The 22,947-nt window shown below is 39.7% G+C and overlaps 2 protein-coding genes across 2 annotated transcripts; one reads left to right on the top strand and one right to left on the bottom strand.

Annotated features, from left to right (window-relative positions):
- Window positions 1-201: 201 nt before the first annotated feature.
- On the top strand, window positions 202-3,198 carry LOC103702713 (glucan endo-1,3-beta-glucosidase 7). The gene is given in 5 exon segments (XM_008785255.4): window positions 202-335; window positions 556-812; window positions 814-1,554; window positions 1,626-1,920; window positions 2,711-3,198. Coding segments are annotated over 5 exon segments (1,395 nt in total). The 5' UTR covers window positions 202-268; the 3' UTR covers window positions 2,746-3,198.
- An 834-nt stretch (window positions 3,199-4,032) lies between these two features.
- LOC103702711 (splicing factor 3B subunit 4-like) lies at window positions 4,033-18,361 on the bottom strand. The gene is made up of 9 exons (XM_008785254.4): window positions 18,116-18,361; window positions 13,352-13,400; window positions 10,865-10,953; window positions 10,657-10,713; window positions 8,706-8,768; window positions 8,551-8,616; window positions 5,230-5,316; window positions 4,952-5,045; window positions 4,033-4,821 (listed from the first exon to the last, which is right to left on the bottom strand). Exons 1-9 carry the CDS (start codon window positions 18,218-18,220, stop codon window positions 4,307-4,309), a joined length of 1,125 nt encoding a protein of 374 aa, XP_008783476.1. The 5' UTR covers window positions 18,221-18,361; the 3' UTR covers window positions 4,033-4,306.
- Window positions 18,362-22,947: the final 4,586 nt, after the last annotated feature.

The following is a 22,947-nucleotide window of genomic DNA, read 5'->3' as shown; positions in this document are numbered from 1 at the left end:
CCGGGGACGCCTGTCGGGCGGTTGATCGGGCCAACACGTGGGCACCGCCAACAGTGGGAAAGTTGTAGAAGTAAAAGCTAAAAGAAAATTCCACTGCAGTCGCCAGCTTTCACTCGTTGGAAATTTTTGAAAGCCTAAGGAATTACGAATCTACCACACCTCATCTCCTCCTATGGCTTATTTCTTTATCGAGGAGACCTCTGGAAACCTCACTTCGTCGTCTTCTCTCTCTTTTTCTTCTTCCTTCTTCCTCTCGGTCTCTGAAGCTATGGAACAAAGAAATCACCTTTTTCTCACAATCTCTGCTCTCCTTCTCGCCTTCTTCTCCTTCGCAAGTAAGCTTCCATCTCTTTAATTCTCTGGATGTAAAGAATTCAGGCAAAGCATTGAACAAATCTTTACTCCTTCGTCGTCTTCTTCTTTGTTTGTTTCCCTTTTATTTCTTCCATGAAAAGATACGAGAAAGCTGTATGTGAAAGAGAAACCGATAAAAGAGAGAATTTTGATATTAATTTGGGTTTAAAAATTGGATTTTTATTTTATTTTTGAGGGCAGGGTCGCAGACGTTCGTCGGAGTGAACTACGGCGAGGTGGCGGACAATCTCCCGCCGCCGGAGGCGACGGCGAAGCTCCTCAAATCGACGACCATATCGAAGGTCCGGCTCTACGGTGCCGACCCGGCCATCCTCCGGGCCCTCGCTGGTACGAACATCTCCGTCGTCATCGGCGCTGCCAACGGCGACATCCCCTCCCTGGCGTCCGACCCCGCCGCCGCCTCCCGCTGGGTCGCCGCCAACGTCCTACCCTTCATTCCCCGCCACCACCATCTCCGTCATCGCCGTCGGCAACGAGGTCCTCAACTCCGGCGACCCCGGCCTTACCGCCCAGCTCATCCCGGCCATGCAGAACCTCGCCTCCGCCGTCGCCGCGGCCGCCCCGAACTCCAACATCAAGGTGTCTACCGTCAACATCATGACCGTCCTCGCCCAGTCCGAGCCCCCCTCCTCTGGAGCCTTCCATTCCGATCTTACCTCCGGCCTCAAAGGAATCCTTCAATTCCTCACCAAGACCAATTCCCCCTTTATGATCAACCCCTACCCCTACTTCGCCTACCGCGACGATCCCCGCCCCGAAACCCTAGCTTTTTGCCTGTTTCAACCCAATTCCGGCCGGTACGACGCTGGATCCAAGATCAGGTACACCAACATGTTCGACGCCCAGCTCGACGCGGTGAAGTCGGCGCTGAAGGGGCTGGGCTTCCCGGAGACGGAGATCGTCGTAGCCGAGACCGGGTGGCCGTACCGCGGCGACGCCGATGAAGTCGGCGCGACGGTGGAGAACGCGAAGGCCTACGTCGGGAACCTGGTGGCCCGCCTGAAATCCATGGTGGGGACGCCGCTGATGCCCGGGAAATCCGTGGACACGTATATCTTCGCCCTCTACGACGAGGATCTCAAGCCCGGGCCAACGTCCGAGCGATCCTTCGGCCTCTTCCGGCCGGATCTCTCCATGACCTACGACGCCGGCCTCTCCAAGTCCAGCTCCACCGCTCAGGTTCGTAGTAGACCATGAATTTTCCGAATCATCGTGACCGTTTTGATCTTGATCAGGCGGGTATCCATCAGGGGAACTCGTCATCGGCTGCGGCGCCGGCGAAGAGGTCGCCGGCGGCGGCGGCGACTGGGTGGTGCGTGCCGAAGGAGGGGGCGACGGATGAGGAGCTGCAGGCGAATCTGGACTACGCGTGCGGGCAGGCGGGGGTGGACTGCGGGCCGATCCAGCCGGGAGGGGCGTGCTACGAGCCCAACACGCTGCGGTCGCACGCGGCCTACGCCATGAACCAGTTGTACCAGGTCGCCGGCCGGAACCCCTGGAACTGCGACTTCTCGCAGTCGGCGGCGCTCACGTCGGCCAATCCTAGTACGTTGCCCTTCGCTTCCCCCTTACATCATTAGACCAACGTCCGTCCATATCATCGACTAACGGTTCCCTCCGTTACGGATATTTATCGTTAACAATAAAGAAACCATCTATTTCAAATAATAGATGAAATAGAGAATTTTGCACAATGTAAAAAAAAAAATCTCCTGCAGTTTTAATAAGCTTTATTTTTTTGAGAAAAATAAGTTATTTTTAATAAAATAATTTTGAATTTTGATAAATTATTATTTTTTGAGTAAGATCCGCCATCGTGGTACCGAACTCGATACCATGCCACACTAGTATAGTATTAGTACGGTACGGTACGTAGTTTTTTTGGCATATCGAGCATCGGTACGTCAGCGATATCAGTACTGAATCGATACGGTATGGTATGTTTGGTACCATCCTATTTAGGATAGTACAGTATACTATGCTTTTGAGGAATATGCATGCTTAATGCACAATATGGTATTCTATGAACAACTTTTAGTAATGGATGTGTAGATAGGGTTAGGGTAGTACAGATTTTTTATAAAAAACGAAGATGGAATGGATTTTTCTCTTGCAAAAACCTTGTGACGTTGGAATAAACGTCATTTTCTAAATGTGCATTATAAGTGGATTGACCGTTACAACAGCCGTTATAATAATGGAGTAGGATTAACGGCCCAAGTGGATTGGAAGGGTTCTGGTCCTCCGCGGTGCGCCGTGAGAAGAAATGCTTGCTTCTTTCTTTCTTTTTCTCTAAGTGTTTTTTTTTTTCCCCTCTCAATTCCTTGTGACGTAGGTTACGCGACGTGTGTGTACCCGGGAAGCCAGTGATCGGAAGTGGCAGGAGAAAGCGTTAGCTGGAGGGAAGAATAAAAGACGGTGGTCTTTTCCTTTTAGCTTTTCTAAGAGAGATGATGCGTTCCTTGATGGAGGAGGTAGGTTGATAGGATTCGATGCGTGTTTCTTCTTTCGCATGGAATGGATGCAATAATAGAAGCAGGGGAGGAGGTTAGTCTAATAATTGATCGTGTGGGCCTCCATCTGTGTGCCTTCCCCGCTGATTGGTATTTATTTCTCTGTGGTCCTGCAAAGTTTCAGTACCCTACGTGTTTGTAAACTAGATTGGGGTGTGGTTATGCTGACCCCACTTTCTGTAGTTAGAAAGCAATGTAAAAGTAGGGAAACACGCAACTCTATCTGCAAGTTGTGTTGGTCTTGGTGTATGTGTGTATCTAGATTTTAATAAATTAACTTTCAATGAAGCTATGATGCAACTTTTGTGTATCTAGATTTTAAGATATTAGCTTTCAAAGCTATCATGCGACTTTTGTTACTCTAAAGATGCTTCGCTTTCATATGTGTGTTCTATTCTTTCGAAATTTACTCCAGTTTGTCAGGAAATCTAAGCGCGAGGGACATGTATTGTTATTGCAACATGCTGAATAATGATGAGTGATGAATAGTTTGATGAAAATTCCCTTGAGTAGAATATGAGGGCATCAATGAGAGCACCTTCTTGATTTCCTAAAACTTTTCTTATTTATTTCTAGTAATGTGAAACCTTGTTTTGAGGAATCTGAGCCAATGTAAATCTCCAATAGGTCTTAATAAACATATCATCATGTTAGATGGGCATTTGGAAATGACTGCTTACAATAGGTCCATTTTGAACGAGTATTTTTTTGGCAATTGCGTATTTTCTTATACAACTTAATTATGATGATACTTAACAGAAGGGAGTTTCACATGGATCATACATTTTACATTCATTTTTTATAGATGAGATAGTGATGAGGATGATGGGGTTGACCCAACTCGAAGATAACGCACGGCATCCAATGCGTGATTCATTCTTTAAGAGGCACATAAATGTAGGAAAAAGTTAGACCAGTCTTCATTTCTTATCAGAATATCACTTTTCACCGATTTTAGGCTGGAAAGAAGGCCTTAACAGGAAAGAAAGAGTAGGTGACCGTGCCGTCAACATCAACCAACTAAACCCTGCCACGCGTTTAAGCGATGGAAAGTTTTTACACCCGGCCTGGAGGAGATTCACCGCCAGCCAATCTGAAGCAACATTGTTGACTTGATGCAGTCTATAAGCGTAAATGCAACGCATGAATTCAAAACCAAGTTCTTTTTTTTTCTTAAATAGCGTGAGTGACCCTCGAATCTACATCATACTGTCGCATCACCTTATCCGAGGATGATAGATCTTGACACAGACACAAGCCAAAAAAATTCTCATCACACTTTATACCTCTTTGTTCAGCAGGCTCTCCCTCATATTTCAGTTGTACAATACTTTCATTAGTTTAGCCCCGTAACATTCCAAAAGCCCAAATGCGCATAATCATCCATACCAATTTCCTTAGCCTGTGCTTCCGGCAACTCATCCTGTAGAATTTGGAGCACCAGGGGCTGAAGCATTTGGTGGCGGCGGTGGCGGCATGGACATCTGAAGCATGGGCATCGTCAGTCTTGCACCAAACTGTTGAGGTGGTGGGGGTGGCCTCCACATAGCTGGCGGTGGCACACCTACCCCAGAAGAAGGCGGCGGCGGTGGCGGCAGCCTCATCATGCCTGTAGGTGGAGGTTGCATCGGAGGCCTGAACTGCTGGAGCTGCGGCGGCGGCATGCTGGGTGGTGGAATGGGCTGGCTGGGTGGTTGTGGTTGGCCAGGCCATGATGGAGGCCCTGCCATCTGCAGCGGGGGCGGAAACTGGCCCATCGGTGGTGGAGGCCGAACTGGTGGCATCGCACCATTGGCATAAGGTCGCGGAGGAATTGGTGCGCCAGCAGGACCGTTCGCCTGAGGACCATTGGGGAGCGTTGGTGGGCCACTTGCAAATAGGGTGTGTGGCCGGTTCTTCTGAGCTGCTGGGTTGCTTGAAGCTAGAATTCGCTCTGCATAATGCGAAACAATACATAAAGACATCATTTCAGGATTCATGGAATAATGATCAAAAGGTTTTCATGATGAGAACCTATTCCATTGCTGGCCAGACCCTAACTTTTGGAGACGGAAGAAACATACCTGCTGGAGTGCCATGACGTTCTCCTTTAGTGTCTTTTTTATATGCATAGGAAACCGTAATTTGCCGGTTACAAAGGTATTGACCATTCATAGCCTGGATAGACAAACAACACAAGCAGAAGAAAAAAAAAAAGAAAATAAGATGTGAAAGCAGCAGAAAGCCCTAACACCTAAAGTATCATTCAGCCAAAAAAAAAAAATCAAATAACTTGCATAAAATATAAGGCACATTTCATTCAGAATATGCTTAGTAATTTAAATGAATTCAGAGAAATTACCTCTATTGCTGCATCAGATGTCTCAAAAGAATCATAGCTAATAAAGCCAAAACCTCGTGAATTTCCAGTTTCAGGATCCCGCATTATCTGAACAGGTAAGAAGAAAAGAAATATTCTGTTTGCATTGTCAAAGGGCAGATGTAAAAGCAAAAGCAACTAAAAAGAGGGGTCTCCATGCAATGGAATCCATGATAGTGAACATAAAGAAACATATGATAAAATATTGAAGACAGCTTGCCTCCAGAAAAGTGGAAAAGGGGATTATAGTGGGAAAGAACATATAAATTTTACTCAGTTTTACTTGTCAGTCAATACAATCCACACCTTCCTTTGGCTTAAGCACCATCAGATCCCCAGGGGTGGACCCAGGGCTTAACCCCTGGGGAAGCAAATCACCTTGAGAAATATCAAAGCTTCCTCTAATAATAATAACATTTTTAACCTAACAAAATATTAAAATTTTGAAGGGAAAATATGTACAACTAAAGCTCTAAACTGCCTCTCCAAGCTCATTATTAAAAGCAAGCTGAGTTCAAGCTACATTTTCATGCTTATCCTAGAAGCAAGATTAGTCCTAGGAATGCGCTCACATATAACTATAATGTATCGATTAATACGTAAATATGAGTTTACATCTATTGTTGGGTGATACAAATAATAGAGTTCTTTGCATGCTTTTATGTACTAGACTCGTTATATTTATGTGCATGAAACTGTGATCCAAGGATGTAATTTGAATGGATAAAGTACTTTTTACTGGTAAACATTGAATATAATAGTGTTTGCAATGCTCTTCATTTTCTTAATGAAGCGGGTGGACCTAGCCTCCTTCCTTTTTTGACAAAAAAAGAATAGACAGTCTTTGTTTGCTATATATTGGACAAAAGCAAGAGGTTCTTTCAAGTAAAGAATAATTTAGAGAAAAGCATAGAAAAGCTTATTTAATATTCAAGAAACACGACAGCATAACCAATTTTTTTCCAAAAACAAGTATTTACTTAATTAAAAAAAATCAGCAAAGTATCTAGTATCATAGAGATTCATATTAATGATATTCAACTTATAGCTAGTATACAATTTTCTGGGGAAAAGAATCTATATGATGCAATGAAAGAGCCAGTTACCTTTTTATCGGATAATATGTCAAAGATCCGTTGAACAAGAATGAATAATCTTATGATTCAGACCTACCGCAGGGATCTGAGTTTTGAGTCTTTGACTCTTGAGCTTGAAAGAAACGATCATTCACCAATGACTAAGAGTTTTAATAAAAAAAACCTACTATCATATTCTGACTGCACCATACTGATACCCAAGAGGGTTATTCTTGCCACTGTTTTTGTGTTGGGGTTGAGACTTTTTTTTTATAGAAGTTTTTTTTTGAGGATATTTCTGAATAGAAGTTGGAATGTGGAATTTAGGTATTTGAGATTGTTCCCTGTTTTCTATTTTATTGTTAAGATTTGGTGAGGCCAGTGCTTTGAATTGGGATAAATAGCAGGAAGAGTCTTAAAGTACATTAGAATTCGATTATGATGAGGGAAATATAAGGGAAGTTACTACAGAGCCAATAGAACAGTTGCAGTGATTGGTGGCCTAATATTCCCACAATTCATGTTCATATATGGTTTCCTGAAAAACAGGAAGGAGGGGCCAGCTCTATTGGAGTTGGGGCACCTAGTAATCCTAAATACAATGGAATATTGGATTGTGTGTATTTTGGGATTACGGGGGAAGGAGGGGCCAGCTCTTTGAATTTGCCACATTCCTCAGCACATGCTTTTAGGTCGGGGGCGTGACAGTTATGTCATTGGAGGTAATCCCAACATCAACTCCATAAGACATTCTCTTTCTCTGACTCTCTCCACTCTATTTGGCCAACGGTTTTCATGCTAACTACATCAGGGAGTAATTTCACAACAAATGTAGTCATAGTGACTACTCTTAACAAATATAGGTCAATAAATTTCAATCCATCAATAGTGTAAACCTGAATGGGCTTACAAGAAAGGATCGCTAAGTTATGGTGTTAAACTTGTTACCAAATGCACTCTAACACACATTCCTTGTGCCATTTTAGATTAAGGGAACACAAATTCCCTTCATCCATTTGGGTCTTCTTTTAGCTCCATATTCCTAGCTTGCAAAGGCTTCGGTTGAGCACACTCACATGTAAGGATAAGTAGAGACACACATGACTTGGCTCAACCTTGAGTACTCCTAGGTTCAACTTTAGGTGAGTTGCTCCAACATAATACACAAACCCAGTCCAACATGCAATTGAAATGTACCAGCCAAACCTAGAAATTCTACATATCTAGTCATTGGCCCATAAAACAGGTAGGCCAGCCCAAGTTTGGGAATCTGGGATAATACAAATGTAGTCAAAACTAACAAAAAATAGGCATCACAATACATGGAACGAAGAATGTAAACAGCCAGTATTAAATAGTGTTGAACCAACAACATAGGCATCCTAATGCTATAAGAAAATTTGATGATCTCCATAAACATTGGGAATGTCTTTCAAGCTTCTGAAAGGATGGACTCTAGCATTTTGGTAGCATGAACTTTTAACTCTTATGGTTGGCTGGTTTTATAGAAAGAGATTTGCCAATCACACATCATTGAAAGTTCGAAACTAAGTTTATTTAAAGCATAGAAAATTTGCAATATAATCCCATCTTATTTCTGAAATGTAAAGATTTCAAAACACTGTCCACAAGCATCACCTTTGAAAATCAAACTGTGTCCGTGCAATCATTTCAAGACAATGTTAGAAAGATTTCACACTAAGAATGTTCATTCTGTTTCAGAGAGAAGAGAGATGGATGAGAGAGAAAGAGAGAGAGAGAGAAAAGACATACTGATCAAACTTAAAACTCAACTATCATAAATTAGTTCCTGAAATACTGTAACCCCAAGATAAGCAACAAATGAGGATTTTAATTGAAAGCAGTTATTCTACTAAAAAAATAATTAGCATAGACTAATTTGACAAGTCATTTTGTGAACATAAGAGTTATACTAATAAAATTAAAAGAAGATTTCTAGCCTGAAAATTTTGGCTTACAAATAAAATATTTTCATTGCACAAATAAGCATTCAGCTTCTAAACCAATAGAAGATTGTACATCTTTTTTCCAAGATTCCTTTGTCAATCATTTATTGCACACACGCATGGCATGTTATTACTAACAGGAATGCAGCAAATTATCAAACTACTAACTCAATTATCAATTCATGTTGTAATTTTCCTCCAAATATGAAATCACATTGAATTAAAATTTCGCCAATGAGAATAGTTAAAGAAGGCATCACCTTAGGATTAGTCACAATAACTCCGAATGCACTGAAAGTATCATAAAGAAGTTTCTCGTCTACATCCTGCAGCAAATAACAAGAAACATACATCAAATCAAGAAATATCACATGGATGTCTGTGTGTTTAAATTATGGATGGAAAAGACTTTTACCGGGTCAAGATTACCAATAAAAAGGTTTGCTCCCACGTCCAAGCTTTTCTTGTCTTGGGAAGCCTGAAATAGGAAAAACATTAAATGAATAATCTAGGTGTTATCTTGTGGAAAATAACTGTCTCTTAATGCATAGAGACAGTTCCTGTAGGGGATTATTTGCCAGAAATTTTGTAGACATGGACAACAGAACAATTGCCATTATGCAGTAGCGTAGGTGACAAGGAAGGACATCAAGCAGTTTCTATCAGGGGTCTTAATGTGAAAACCTCCTCAACTATTCATTTCAGTGGACATAGATGGCAAGACAGTATGTCCATACCCCAATGTAGTGAGGGCAGGGTGCAGTTTTTAGCCTCAGCAGAACCAAAAAACAAGGAAAATAAAAGGATATATGTCCCTACCTAGGTATGTTTTAATGAAGAGAGAGGCAGTTCCAGAAACTCAGAGTAGGGTAACAAGTGATTTGCAAACAGCAGCTAACAGAAACCAAATGACTAAAACCAGATAATTAGTGACTGGTTTGGAAGATAACTATTTGGCAAACCCGGCTAGTGTAGTTAAAAACCTAGTGACAGTGACGTAGTTTGACAAAACTGGGAAGAAATTCAGAAGAAACAGGATATTTAAAAAAAAATATAAACTGATAGAAATGGAATATGTAGAAACATCTTAATTCATTGGGACGTTCAGATAAAGTTTGATATTCTTCATGACATATAGGGCAAAAGGATATGATTTAGTCAGGAAAGGTTCAATTGAAAGAAAATAAAATCACTTAAACGTGTAGCAAAAGTTGGTAGTTCTTATGGGCATAGGATATGAATGTTATCCACCATCAGAAGGCATCATTTCTTTTCTTTTTTGAAAAAGCTCATGCAATTTGAAATACCCCAGCACATAAGCATCTAAGCTGCTGCATAATTCTGCAGACATTCCTTACAGCATGCTTAGCATTGCCTGGAAAACCTAGCGCATGTGGAAAATTCTCTTAATGAAATGAGGCTGCATGACTTTAGGTGGAGAATTTTAGCAATTTCTTACACCATGGCTTGAACATAGGATGCAAATTCTGTATATACAGGTTTTCAACCAGTGTTGGCTTGCAAAATCATTCGAGCCAATATATATTGCCATAGTACTGTGAGATAATCACAGAAAAACAAGAAGCACCAAGAAGTTCATGTGAAAGCAACAAACATTGAAGTATTTGCATGCACTATTGATCCATCATATTCAGTGTATCAAACTGAAAGGAACCATATAGCAAGCAGTTGCACATGATTTACCATGATCGTGACAATAATGCATATTAGATTTGGATAAATTTCCTAACTTGATGTACTTTTTACCAAGGTTCGGCGACTCGGTATTGGACCCCGTACCACTGCGCCTACCTATCCCCAATCACACAGGAATGTTCGCTTGGCCGCCTACCAATGATGCCTTTCACTTTCAGACAGTTCCTCGCGCATCAAAGGTTCAACGCTAGCATTGCATTGTTACGGTACGGTACAGAATCTTTTCGGCGTACTTAGTGCTGGTACGCCTCCTGTACCATGTACCGGTATCGAACCGGTATGGTATGGTATGCTCCATACCATCCGGTTCGGGCCAGTACAGCGAATCATGCTTTTAAGAGAGATAGGTTGAATAAAGAAAAAGGAAAACAAATGCATTTAATAGTCTCCACCATTTAAAAATGGTATAATTGAAGGGAAAAATAAGAACATGAGTGGCAACTTCGAAGAGGAAAAAGGACAGCTTGGTCCCCATATGGGAGTCAGAGAGTCAAAAAAATTCTAAATGCTCCATTTTAAGTGGATTTTTTCCTCTAAGAAGCTTAATGTTTAACAAGTTGCTGAAAAAATATACATATATAATATTGATTTAAAAAACATGAAGATCACCAAAATGAGGAGTGATATAGGAAAACAGAAATCAATTGCACCTTATTTACACGTATTGGCTTTCCATATAGTTTGATCATGTTCAAAATCTTGATAGCCTGCAAAAAGTTAAACCAAAAAAGGAGTCCTCATCGTTGGCGATAATATACAGCTTGAAAGCACCAGCAAATTAAAGCTACATGAATAAAAACAAAATATGAATGCAGGAAAAACAGACAAAAGAGAAACGAACATGTGTGCAATGCTTACATAATCTGCATCTTCTTCACTCCGAAACTCCACGAATCCATATCCTTGATGAAGATTTGTAACTCTATCTTTTGGAACATAGACATTAACTGCACAGAAAAGTTAAAATTGTATTACTGAAATGAAGACCAAGTTCAATTTTACCAGTCTACATAGCACTAGGGCTGTCAATTGATCCTAGCAGCTCAAGTTTTACTTGAGCTTGACTTGAATATAAGCTCAATTAGGCCCAATTCAATGTTGAGCCAAGCTTGGATTCAGTTCTTAGACTCAAAACTAATTCCAAATCAAGCATAACAAAAAAACTGGCTTGATCAGGCTCATCTTATTGAGAATGTACCCTTGAAAATCATTATTTACATATATAGCCCTCAAATCATCTTATTTTTGCAATGATGGCTGACATGTTAATGAATAATCATGTTAAATATGAAATAACTTTATTCCCTTTTGCACTGATACCCCTGAATAATTTATGCAAAATCATAGCTCTTTTTTTGCTGAAACAAAAACATAGCACTTCACAATGTAAACTGAATGTTCAATTTTTTCAGCGGCATTAATGCAAAAGGATAATATTTTCATTCTACACTTGAAACAGTATTTATTAAAACCATTAGTCAAAAATCTAATAGAAGGGGAATTGGTGCAAAAAAATAATTTAAGGTATATATAAACATATATGCAAATAGTGATTTTTCACTTTTCAGAGGGTAAATCTGCAATAAACTATATTTGCAGGGGTTAGAAAAGCCCTTTCATGTGTGTGTTTGGGGAAGGGGTGGCATTTTTCCTTAAGATGTATATAAATGCATGTGCTATCAACCACTAGAATAAATCAAATAGGCTAATGTTTATGGCACATAATTGAATAAAACGTATGATAAATAATATTTTTGATATTATATTCTGTTTCCAGTTGATTCTATGGTTCATGACTAAGGTTTTGATTAGTGGTCTATATAAATATTTAGAATCAAATAAAACCTTTATTGAAGCTTGAACTCGGCTCAATCTTGATAGGAATTTGAACCAATGTTTGCTCAATTTTAAGGTTATCAAGCTGATTGGAATAGGCTCGTATTCACCTCAGTTCAAGATTAGAGGCTCAAAAGCTCAATCAAATAATACATGAGTTAAGCTTGCACTCAAACTTCAGGCTCAAACTTAATTTCAAGCTGAGATGGGTCAATCACACCCCTATAAATACCCAATAGACAAGACAAGAAACGTTCTTTCATGCTATGGCTTTTAGGACCTTAAGGCATAGATGAGAAAGTACTAAAAGGTTGTCCTTAAGAAAGATGCACTCCAAAAATATCAATGCATATGTTGCATATATACTTCATCATTAAATTAGGTTGCTCTCACTCGTTTATCTTTTAGTCTATTAAGTTTGCCATGTTATCCTCAGTTTCAAATGAGATAGAGGTAGGTCCATATCAGCCAACTCTAATGTAGTGTCTAGAATATTCCACACTCTTTTCATGTATAATGACTAGTGAAAGGAACTTATCTTACCTATGATTGGACATAAGGTTCAATTTTTTATCAGATAATCCTTTATGTAGGCTTCAACATATGAGGGCCAAATTTGCTAGATTAAAGATCTAGAAAGTTTTGAACACAGTCGCCTTTTTGAATGGTTTGATAAAAGGGCATCCAAGTGTTTGAGGCTCTCGCCACTATGGGCTCTGGAGAGGGTGGGATGTACACAGTCTTACCCCCACGTACGAAGAGGCTATTTTCATGTTTCAAACCCATGACACTCAAGTCATAGTGGAGCAATCTTTCCATTGAATTAAGGCCCACCCTTTCTAAATGGTTTGGAGTAGAACAAAAATAATTGAACACCCATATTAATTCAAGGCATGCCATATGTCTCTTCTCTAGTCAGAGCAAAAATAAAGCTCATCTCACCGAGTTCTTGTCCGTCTAGCTGCAATCAAAACTGCCAAGGATTACAAGCACATTAGATAAGCAGTCACAGGTTCTCACCAAACTCATCTTAACATATGCGGATAAATTACTCAATCTTGAGAAAATGGATGGTATAAGAGCCAAACAAGGTTGTGAAACATGGACAGGTACAGGAATCAGATAGAACATGATACAGAAATGCTGATAAAGCATTCAGGAAATCTTGAATACAAGCTATAGCTAAAATTTTAAATGAATGACATTTCTTATTTGCCGTGTCCCTATATTTGAGTTATTAGCTGCTTAGAATTTTCACATGTAAGTGTTGGAGTCTAACATTTCTCTCAAACACTTTATGAATCAGAAATCTCTTTCTGATGTATTAAGTGGAGTTTACAACTGTCCACTCCATTGCTAAAACATGCTTGTAATGTTCTAAGCTTACAACATTACCCATTTATGAATAAGGTTTAGGATGTGCTAAAGGGTAATATGCTGTTTTGCACCAAGCATAAGTCCAAAATAGTTTAACTAACATATGATATCACAAAACAGCACTGAACTTACCAACAGGACCTGCCTGGACAAATAATTCCCACAGTAGCTCCTCAGTAACCTGTAAAATTAAAAATAATATAATCAATCATGAGTATGAGAATATGCATCTATATAAGTCACCATAATGTACCCCTCTCTCCCCCCTGCCCCCTCCACCTCAAAAAAAATGGTGCCTTTAACTAAAGTATGCACTCCATTTCATGGGAAACAATATATAGACTGCTTCACAAGGGCCTATAATAACAATGACATCTTGAAGATGTCAAAGCTCTACCAGAGTTAATTTTGAGAATATAAAATTATTCCTTATAATCATTATGCTCTGCATCTTATAAGCTTTTGTTATCAAACAAATTTGCATAAGGAAGAACTATAGCTGAGCTAGCTCAAAACATAAGCAATAATCATTTGAAATCTAAGGAGAAGTAACTATACTTCATTTTACTGAATATTGTTGAGCATGTGCAATGCACATGAGGAGGATGGGTGGCAGTGATTCAATAGCTTTTTTTATTTAACTAACTATATTGATACATAGAATACGATATTTTATTCATGCACTTCCCTAATCTTTCTCAGATTTCACTAGAAGATAGAGAACTATACCAAGGCAGGTGTATTTTTTATGAAGGGAGCATCTATAGAGTGAGGAATGAAGAAGTCACCTCAAGGATTCACAGACCCAGGATAAAAGCCTTTAGAATTGCCTGGTAAAGATAATAGAATAGAAAATTTGGAAATCCATCATGCCTTCATCAAATCACGGCATGCTTATACAAAGCAAACACGCCAAATTTGAGACTCAATGCCAATACGTCAAAAGAACAGTTCCCGAGAATATAGCAGAAAAATTATATTTTAAAACTACAAGAATAAACATGAGGAAAATATTGTGTTGATTTCATATTATTAAAAACCAAAATCATGCCAATTTTATACTCATAATAGCATGTTGAGGCTTTGTTTGATTGATCAAGAAGCAAGGTTGTCAAACTGCATAGGTCAAGCAAATGGTAGAACCCCTATATGGCCTAAGCAGGCACCTAGGCATTTAGGAAGCCACCTAGGGAGGAAACCCTTCCAAGCTATTGTTGAAATCATATGCATGTATCATATATATATTCTTTTGTCACCAATATTAGCAACATGAAACTTATTTTCCACACTTAAAAAGTCCAAAGACCAAAATCCACAACAATTAGAGTAGCAGCAGCATTGCTGTTATTACGCAGCCAATAGGTTGCAAAAAATAGCCAATACCTGGCAAGAAGCAGGAGGAGGAAGAGGGTAGTAAGCAACAGCCAACAAGTTATAGGGACACATCCAAGAACCATCAAGGAGGAGGAGGCAAGTAGCACAAAGGCTAGAAAGCTGAACAAAAGGGAAAATCCAGAGGAAAAAGAGAAAATGGCCAGATGAAGAAGGGGTACAAATAGAAGAGGAAGAGAACGAAACTTTAGAGGAAGAAGAGGAAGAGAATGAAGATCGATCTAAGGAAGAAACAAGAATAATATATACAAACCTGGTACTAGTGCTGGCCACTACAACCAGTATAACTACCTGTGACTGCTGGTTAACCTATCAATGGCCACTGATCGGCTTTCTAGTTGCTACACGGTTGGCAGTAGTCTTCACCTCTTCCATTTCCCATACAGGGCTCAAATAGGGGAAAAGAACAGACAAATAAAACCTTAAAGCAATAGGGTTAAGCGAGCTTGGCCTAGGCAGCCCGACCAAATTAAGCACTTACATGACCACTTTTTAGCATAACTGTCACAAAGTGAAAGAAAAGAAAAGGACTTTTTTTTGTTTACATTGTGAAATTTGTGTGACAAAAAAAAAAACCAAGAGAATTAAAATTCTCCAAAAGTTAGGGACCCTGAGCTGAAAATAACAAATATGCAACTAGTTAAAAATAACATGGTCATATCTTAACCGTTTTCTCTACAATCATCTCTTCAATTTTCTTAGGGCCCACAACTAGCATGGACCTGCTAACCAATCTGGGTAAAAAGCGCATTTAGATTGACCCTTTCACAGACCCACTTAAAGTCAAACAACCCAAACCCATCTAGCCACTGTGCAATTAGTGCTCAGGTTGGCTTGGACCCAAATAAGTCTTAATAGTTAGGATGAAGCTCCTTTCCTAACCTTTATTTGCCTCCATAGTTACCAAAATCCTCACTAGACCCATCACACCTTCAATATTCTCATGCCAATTTTAACCCTTCTCTCAGTTCTCTTCGGTAAGATCCCAACACTCCCATTCGTTCCTTGTATTTCCCACAATAAAGCCACAACATTGCCCTTCCCTGTTCTCGACGAAACCTTAGGTTCCTCCACAGCCCTTTCAACTCAAAAAGTCAAAATTAATATTAGCACATAAATGTCAAGAAAACCTAACAACTCTCCTTTGATCTCTATGATTATTGCTTATAATCATTGATTCCATGATTGAATGCAAAGAATAGTTGCATGAGAGCTGTTGTTGGTGGGAGTCACAACTAGGAGGGCTTTCAATTGGGACCAACGTTGGGAGAGACGGAAGTGGCAGAAGATCTAGGGACGGTTAGGCTTCTGTACCTTTTCTAAGTAAAACAAAGAGAGGTGTAAGGATGTGTGTCAAAAAGCGGAGGGAGAAATAAGTTTTTTAATCATTTATTTTATATTTAACCCATTTAGTATTTTTTACTTTAATCAGCTGAGCTAAACCCAAGTAGGTTGGTATGGGTTGGCATTATCACAACCTGATCAAATTTGGGCCAAGTCTGGGATAAGTGATTTCAAATCTCACCCTGAATTTAACCAAACCGGACCTAACTCCACCTACCTATATTCCCACCACCAAATTTTCTTAGATCAACCAAATGAGAGAAAAACCCAATTTTATTTTCTCTCTTATGCTAATTCTCTTTTCTTTACCTTTCTTTCATTTTCTCAGCAACCAAACAGAGTCTAAGAGAAAACAAAATGAAAAAGAATTGGCATAGTGAAGTACTTGGACAATCATAAAAAGGAAATGATTGATATAATTTTTTAAAAGGATCCTTTAGCAACAATAAATTAATTGCAGACCATGAGACATGTTTTCTATTTCAAGTCCATCTTTGTGGTGTACTTCCATGACATAGTACGGATACAGTCAAAAACACTTGGAAAAGTTTGAATTTCGCATGTGGTTTGTAGAATTTCCTAAAGACTAATCACTAGCCTTGAATTCCGAAGCCGTTTTACTAATTTTCTTTTATTCTAAGAGAAAAATTACTAGTTTGTGATATTCCTTTCATGGCTAGAAACATAAAACAAAAGAGAAAGGTAAATAAAGAAATTACCGTAAGCAATTAAGCAGAAGAAATTCACCATATAACTGACATGGAAAGAATGCCTTTTTGCTAACTTGTGAATGCCAAACAAGTAATATCATATACTGAAAAATGCAGCATGGGCGAGACTTTTCTGGAGAAACTATAGGTTCTATGAAATAAGTTTGTGCAACATGGTTCTCTAGATCAATTGATTCCAGGGATTGGTTGTGAGATCAGTTGATAGAGTCCTTGTTTGAGGCGTTCTACAGTAGTGTCAGATGGTGGAGTCCTTGGTGGTGGTGGAGCCACCTTGGCATAGGGACGGTAAGTTACTAATTATTCCCTAGACAATTGAGTTCCTTAACTTCCCTTAGCCTTTAGATTTTAATCCCCTTTTTTCGCTTTCTTACTTCTAGGTTTAGTTTATTTTTTGCTCAGTAGTTCAGAATATTGCTTAGCTACTCAAATCTTCCACCAAGTAGCTCTGAAGTTAATGTCAAGCCTTCACCACCTCCATTGTCAACACCGAGCCCATGTCAGAAGCTTTAGATATGTGCTTTGTTTGTGCAACCAGCTGCAGGAAATTTGTTGCATTATCGTATGGATATTTCACTTGGTTGCATCAAAGTAACTAGATAGATAAAAAGTGACCAATCCTAAATAGTTGTTTGACCGTCTTTCCATATCTCCCACATTTTTTATCATAGGACAGGGAAAAAGCATGTTAATGGTTGTCTTTCACTGATAATGTAATTCTTAAAATGGCTTAAATATCCCCAAGGGAGAGAACATTTATAGCAAAATCATCATCATGATAACCACAAAGCATCAACTCACAAGCTTTGGATAATTAGGGAATTTTTTTTCCATGTTACTTGAAAACTTCAAACACTCTCTATTCTGCTATACAAAAAGACAATGATAACAAATTTAGACCACCAATAAGCAAGAAAGCACGGATACAAGTGCAGCCATGATCATATGAATCATTGCAATCGAAACAGAAAATATCATCCAAATCATTATCACCAGCATACCCATCAACTTAAGAAAGAAAAATTAAACAAGTACTAGTTTAACCAGTGGTCTCACAAGCCAAGTTAATTTGAGCAATTTCACCAGATTGTCGAGAAGCCCTGATATACTACAGCATCCCCGAATATTTAAATCTAACGTTCCAATCAAAAAACCTAGCAATAATTTCATTGAGACACGAACGTTGTGGAATAATCCCGAAAACCGAAGCGATTACACACAAAGAAATCCCTACCAGTCCTCTTTCTTCTTGATGGAGAAGAGAAGAGATTTGGACCCCATCAGTCTTCTTTCAAAGACAATATCGACTCTATTCCACAAAGAACATGAACAGTTCAGGAAACCCTAGATATGAAACGAGTGCAAGAAGAGCTTCTGAGATCGAGATGAGTGAGAGAAAGAGGAGGAGGAGAGAGGAGAGGGGGATGAGTACCTGGGGGTCGAGATTGCCGACGTAGGTGGTGGCGTCTTGGTTTCTCTCGGCGGCGTGCTGGCCGAGAAGGTTGGCTCCCACGCCGGGAGCGATGCGGGTGGTCATAGCAGCGCGTCTCCGGCACTCTCGCTGGGACTCTCGCGCTGGGACTGGCTGGTTTTATAGAGACCGAGACCCTCCGCGCCGACTCTCGGCGAAGCCCTGGAGCTCTCGTCGTAACGCCCGGATTCCAGGCCGGTGTTGCAGCTGTTCACCATATATATTGGACTCGCTTGCATACAGCTAGGCACGGGCCGAGCGGAGCCCAAGGCTCCCGTTTTACAAATCCTCAGGCTTGGGCTCGGTACCGAGTGCCATATTGGGCTCGAACTCGAACTTGCTTAGCAATTAGCAAAGCAAAGGCTCGGGCTCAGATTCGGGCTCGATTCGGCTCGTTAACAGACCGGCCGCCGACACCACCTCCTCTCCACCCCGACAGAGAGCCAATGTCCCCACCGGGATCTAGGGACCATCCGATCCCGAAGCCGCCCCCAAAGTCTTCTTTAGAGTTCCACACCAAAGAAGACAAAATGGCAAATGGGAACAAATCTAAGAATAGAAGATAACGAGAACCGCATTAGAAGTCTAGGGTTTGGGAGGAGGTACCTCTCTTGGCCAGCGGTGTCCCAAATCTGGGCCTTGACGCTCTTGTGTTGGACATGGGACGTGGCTCTTGTGCTGCTTGGGCTTGGCTCGGCCTCTTGTGCTGGGAGGAGCATACATTGGTCCCCTAGTTAACGGCGCCTCTTCCTCTCCTTTTTCTCCATCCCTTCCTCCTCACCCTTCTCCACCGTGTCCCTCCTCTTCCGCTTCCACTTCTCCTCCTCAACCTTCTTTTCCCCCTCCTCCTCCTCCTCCTCCTCTTTCTCTGCCTCCCTGCTTGCCTCTCCTCCGGTCGCTGCCTCCTCCACCGCCGGATCCCTTGCTGCCTCCCCCTCCATCGAAGGAAATCCGTCCTCCGAGCTCTTCTTCTCCTCCTCGAGCGTTTCGGAAACCATCGGATCGAAGACGACGAAGAGAGCGCACAAACCCTAGAGTATAGAGGAAAGCGGAGATTGTGTGAGAGCCGAGGATTTTAGTCTTGGACTGAGGTGGCGAGGGTCGGGACTGAGGTGGCGGGGGTCGGGGTCCTCGGGAAATAGAAATGGCCAAACGATTAACGGGGCGATGGAAAATTTAATTTGGGCTCGTTCGGGCTTGAGCCCGGGCTCGAGCTTATTTGACTAACGAGCCGAGCTCAAGCCAAGCTTTTACCAGGCCGAGCCCGAGCAGCCGGGCTCATTAACAGGCCTACATACAACAAACATGGATAGAGAATAAGATATCCCCGAAGGAAACATCGAAATAGGAGACATAAATCTACTTCTTTAACAAATATGAGTGTCTAGTCTAATTATTGAAAGGAGATATTTTAGTTCAAGGCTTTATGTTAGTGATGGAACGAAATATGGTGCATTGCATCATTGATTTAAAAATAATGAAATTTAGTTTATCTAATCAAAAATTAATTTTTCAAACTAAAAATCTATATAATGAGTCAAGAAAAATTACAATGGTTTTATAAAATTTAATGCAACTCTTTATAGCCTTGAGAAGTCAACTATGAAGAGAACCAATGAGTAAAGTTGGATTTTCAAACTTGAACTCAGGTAGATTGAATAATTCATCTATTTTTTATAATATTTGATAGATTATTAGCCATGCATAAGTTACTATACTACATAACTTAGAGAAAGATCTTTTGTCGTTAAAAAAAAAATTAAAAAAAAAAAGATTAGGGTCGTGGGACTTCACTTAAATAACATGTTAATATGGCATGAAAGAATGATGTGATTCCTAAGGAGTGGTGCAAGTCACCTGGCTGTTTTGAATCATATATTGGCATAAGGAATTGTCAGTGACCCAATAAAGCCTTAGAGTATTTTCGAAAATAGAAAGAAAATGGAAACAAATGTTGACAAATATAAAATTATAAAAAATCTAAATTGATGCGAAATGCTCCTCGACAATCTTAAAAAATTAATAATACCTAAGTGACCATAGTTGATGGTGAAATTCATGTGTCGCATGGTAAGTCCCCATTTTTAATTGTAGGTTAGGAGACTTATTACTCTTGTTAATTATTCTGTTCAGGCTAAATCTCTCCACAATCCTTAACATGTTATACTTTACAAATGCATACTAGCAATATTTAAGGTATGGTGCATGTATTAAAATTACTGCAGTGCATTTTAAGATGGATTTGATGGAGAAGAGTGTAGTTTGTGTACTACCTATATAGTAATAGTGCTACTTTTCTAAAATATATAACCAATCCCTCTTCATTGATTCCATTTCTTAAGGGAAAAAAGTGAAAAGGTCCTAAATTTCTTTTAGAATTATAATTTTATAAAAATAATATATATAAATCAATTGCTAATTCCTAAGTATTACTTTTAAATAATAACATTATTTTATTTATTTTTAATTTAAAATAATATATCTTAAAATTTTAATTTTATTGTTTTCTTTTCTTTTTGCGAAAATTTTTACTGTTTCCTTCAAATTGATATATTATGTGTCCCAATACTAATAGTTTACTAAAATTGACGAACACTAGAGCTGACACGTAGGTGAGCTGATATCTCATTGCTAAGAGAAAAACAGTGGTGTGGTGCACACTCCGTAAGCCCTCTAATCACAAAATGACACCTGGTTGACAACTAACATCTCTTGATGCTTGTTTCCTTAACTTTGGCTCAGAGAAGCAGCCGGTTCAAAGAAACAAAAAAGGTAAAGAAGTTAAAAAAGGTCCAACCTCAAAGCATCCCATGCCTTTTCCTCTTCTTTGCATCGATCTCTATTTTCCTACCCTAGATCTTCTCTCCTAACATCCATTAGTTTGTGCTGCTGAAATAATTGTGGCTTCAATCATGAGATAACTAGGAAGGTGAAATAGAAAGAAAAAAGGTGAGTGCATGTTTTTATTTATTGTGAATATATATATATATATATATATATATATATATATATATATATATATATATGTATATATATGTATATATATATATATATATATATATATATATATATATATATATATATATATGTATGTATATATATGTAAATATATATATAGGTTAAAAATGACATTCATATAGTTCTCACATAAGTACAGCCAGCCAAATCAAGAGAAAGAAGATGATACAAGGGGTGAAGAATATCTCCAACCCTGGTCCAAACCACATCACCCAAATGCCAGGCTACAAAGAAAGCGACCCAGTCTGCCGCATTGTTCGCCTCCCGATAAACGCGTGCAACCTGGAAGGAGCCTAACTCCCTGGCCAGACTGCGGATCTCGCGAAGCAGCGGGTACCCGTCTCCATCCATATCACACCTCATATCCAATCAACTACCATAATGAAGCCCCCCTCTAAAAATATCCTGTCGGCTTCCAGGACCTTCAAGATTGTTTGGTTGTTTATATTTTGGCAATTTAGACTAAAAAAAGCCTATTTTGATTTTTTGGTTAGCCTAAAATGGGGCAGAATGGAGTTTATGCTTGGTTTCTCACAACCTCGTTCAACTTGGACCTTGTTGGACGATGCAAGTTCAGTTTAGAAAAATTGGTGAAGATACAACCATCAATATTTGACCAATTTCAATTATGATTATATTTCAACTTCGATTTGATGGTCATGGTTATATTTTATATTTTTTCTTGCTCGCTTGCTTGTGTTAATAATATGGTTGGATCTTTTAGTCTTGGATTCGAAAATAGTTTGGCCTGAAAAAAGGGAGAGAACTTCGGAGAAATTATTAGATAGATCTGGTTTATCAGCTTAGTTATAAGACCGAACCAATAGTATCCTGCCATGTATCCTCCAAATAAAATAATTAAAAAAAGCAAATAGAGCATCGCCCTGCTCTTCCTCTTCATCCTCCACTCCCGCCTCTCTTCCTTCTTCCTACTTCTCCTCCCCCTCTTTGTCCTCCTCTTCCACATCACCTCGCCCCTCCTTTTTGGCCTTAACCTATGCTCCATCCTCCCTCATCGCCCTAACCATTTCTCCTTCGATCTCAGCTCCCTCTTTGATGACAACAATAATGACATCTTCGATGGTGCTGTCGACAATCACATCGATAGGCTTGATGTCTAGACCAAAAAAAGCCTATTTTGATTTTTTGGTTAGCCTAAAATGGGGCAGAATGGAGTTTATGCTTGGTTTCTCACAACCTCGTTCAACTTAGACCCTGTTGGACGATGCAAGTTCAGTTTAGAAAAATTGGTGAAGATACAACCATCAATATTTGACCAATTTCAATTATGCTTATATTTCAACTTCGATTTGTTGGTCATGGTTATATTTTATATTTTTCCTTGCTCGCTTGCTTGTGTTAATAATATGGTCGGATCTTTTAATCTTGGATTCGAAAATAGTTTGGCCTGGAAAAAGGGAGAGAACTTCGGAGAAATTATTGGATAGATCTAGTCTATCAGCTTAGTTATAAGACCGAACCAATAGTATCCTGCCATGTATCCTCCAAATAAAATAATTAAAAGAAGCAAATAGAGCATCGCCCTGCTCTTCCTCTTCATCCTCCACTCCCGCCTCTCTTCCTTCTTCCTACTTCTCCTCCCTCTCTTTGTCCTCCACTCTCACATCACCTCGCCCCTCCTTTTTGGCCTTAGCCTATGCTCCATCCTCCCTCATCGCCTTAACCATTTCTCCTTCGATCTCAGCTCCCTCTTTGATGACAACAACAATGACATCTTCGATGGTACTGTCGACAACCACATCGATAGGCTTGAT

Source organism: Phoenix dactylifera, chromosome 16 (assembly GCF_009389715.1).
Source record: "Phoenix dactylifera cultivar Barhee BC4 chromosome 16, palm_55x_up_171113_PBpolish2nd_filt_p, whole genome shotgun sequence".
Classification (NCBI taxonomy): domain Eukaryota; kingdom Viridiplantae; phylum Streptophyta; class Magnoliopsida; order Arecales; family Arecaceae; genus Phoenix; species Phoenix dactylifera.
Note: the sequence above shows the minus strand (reverse complement) of the source record. Positions and strands in the feature narration are given on the sequence as shown.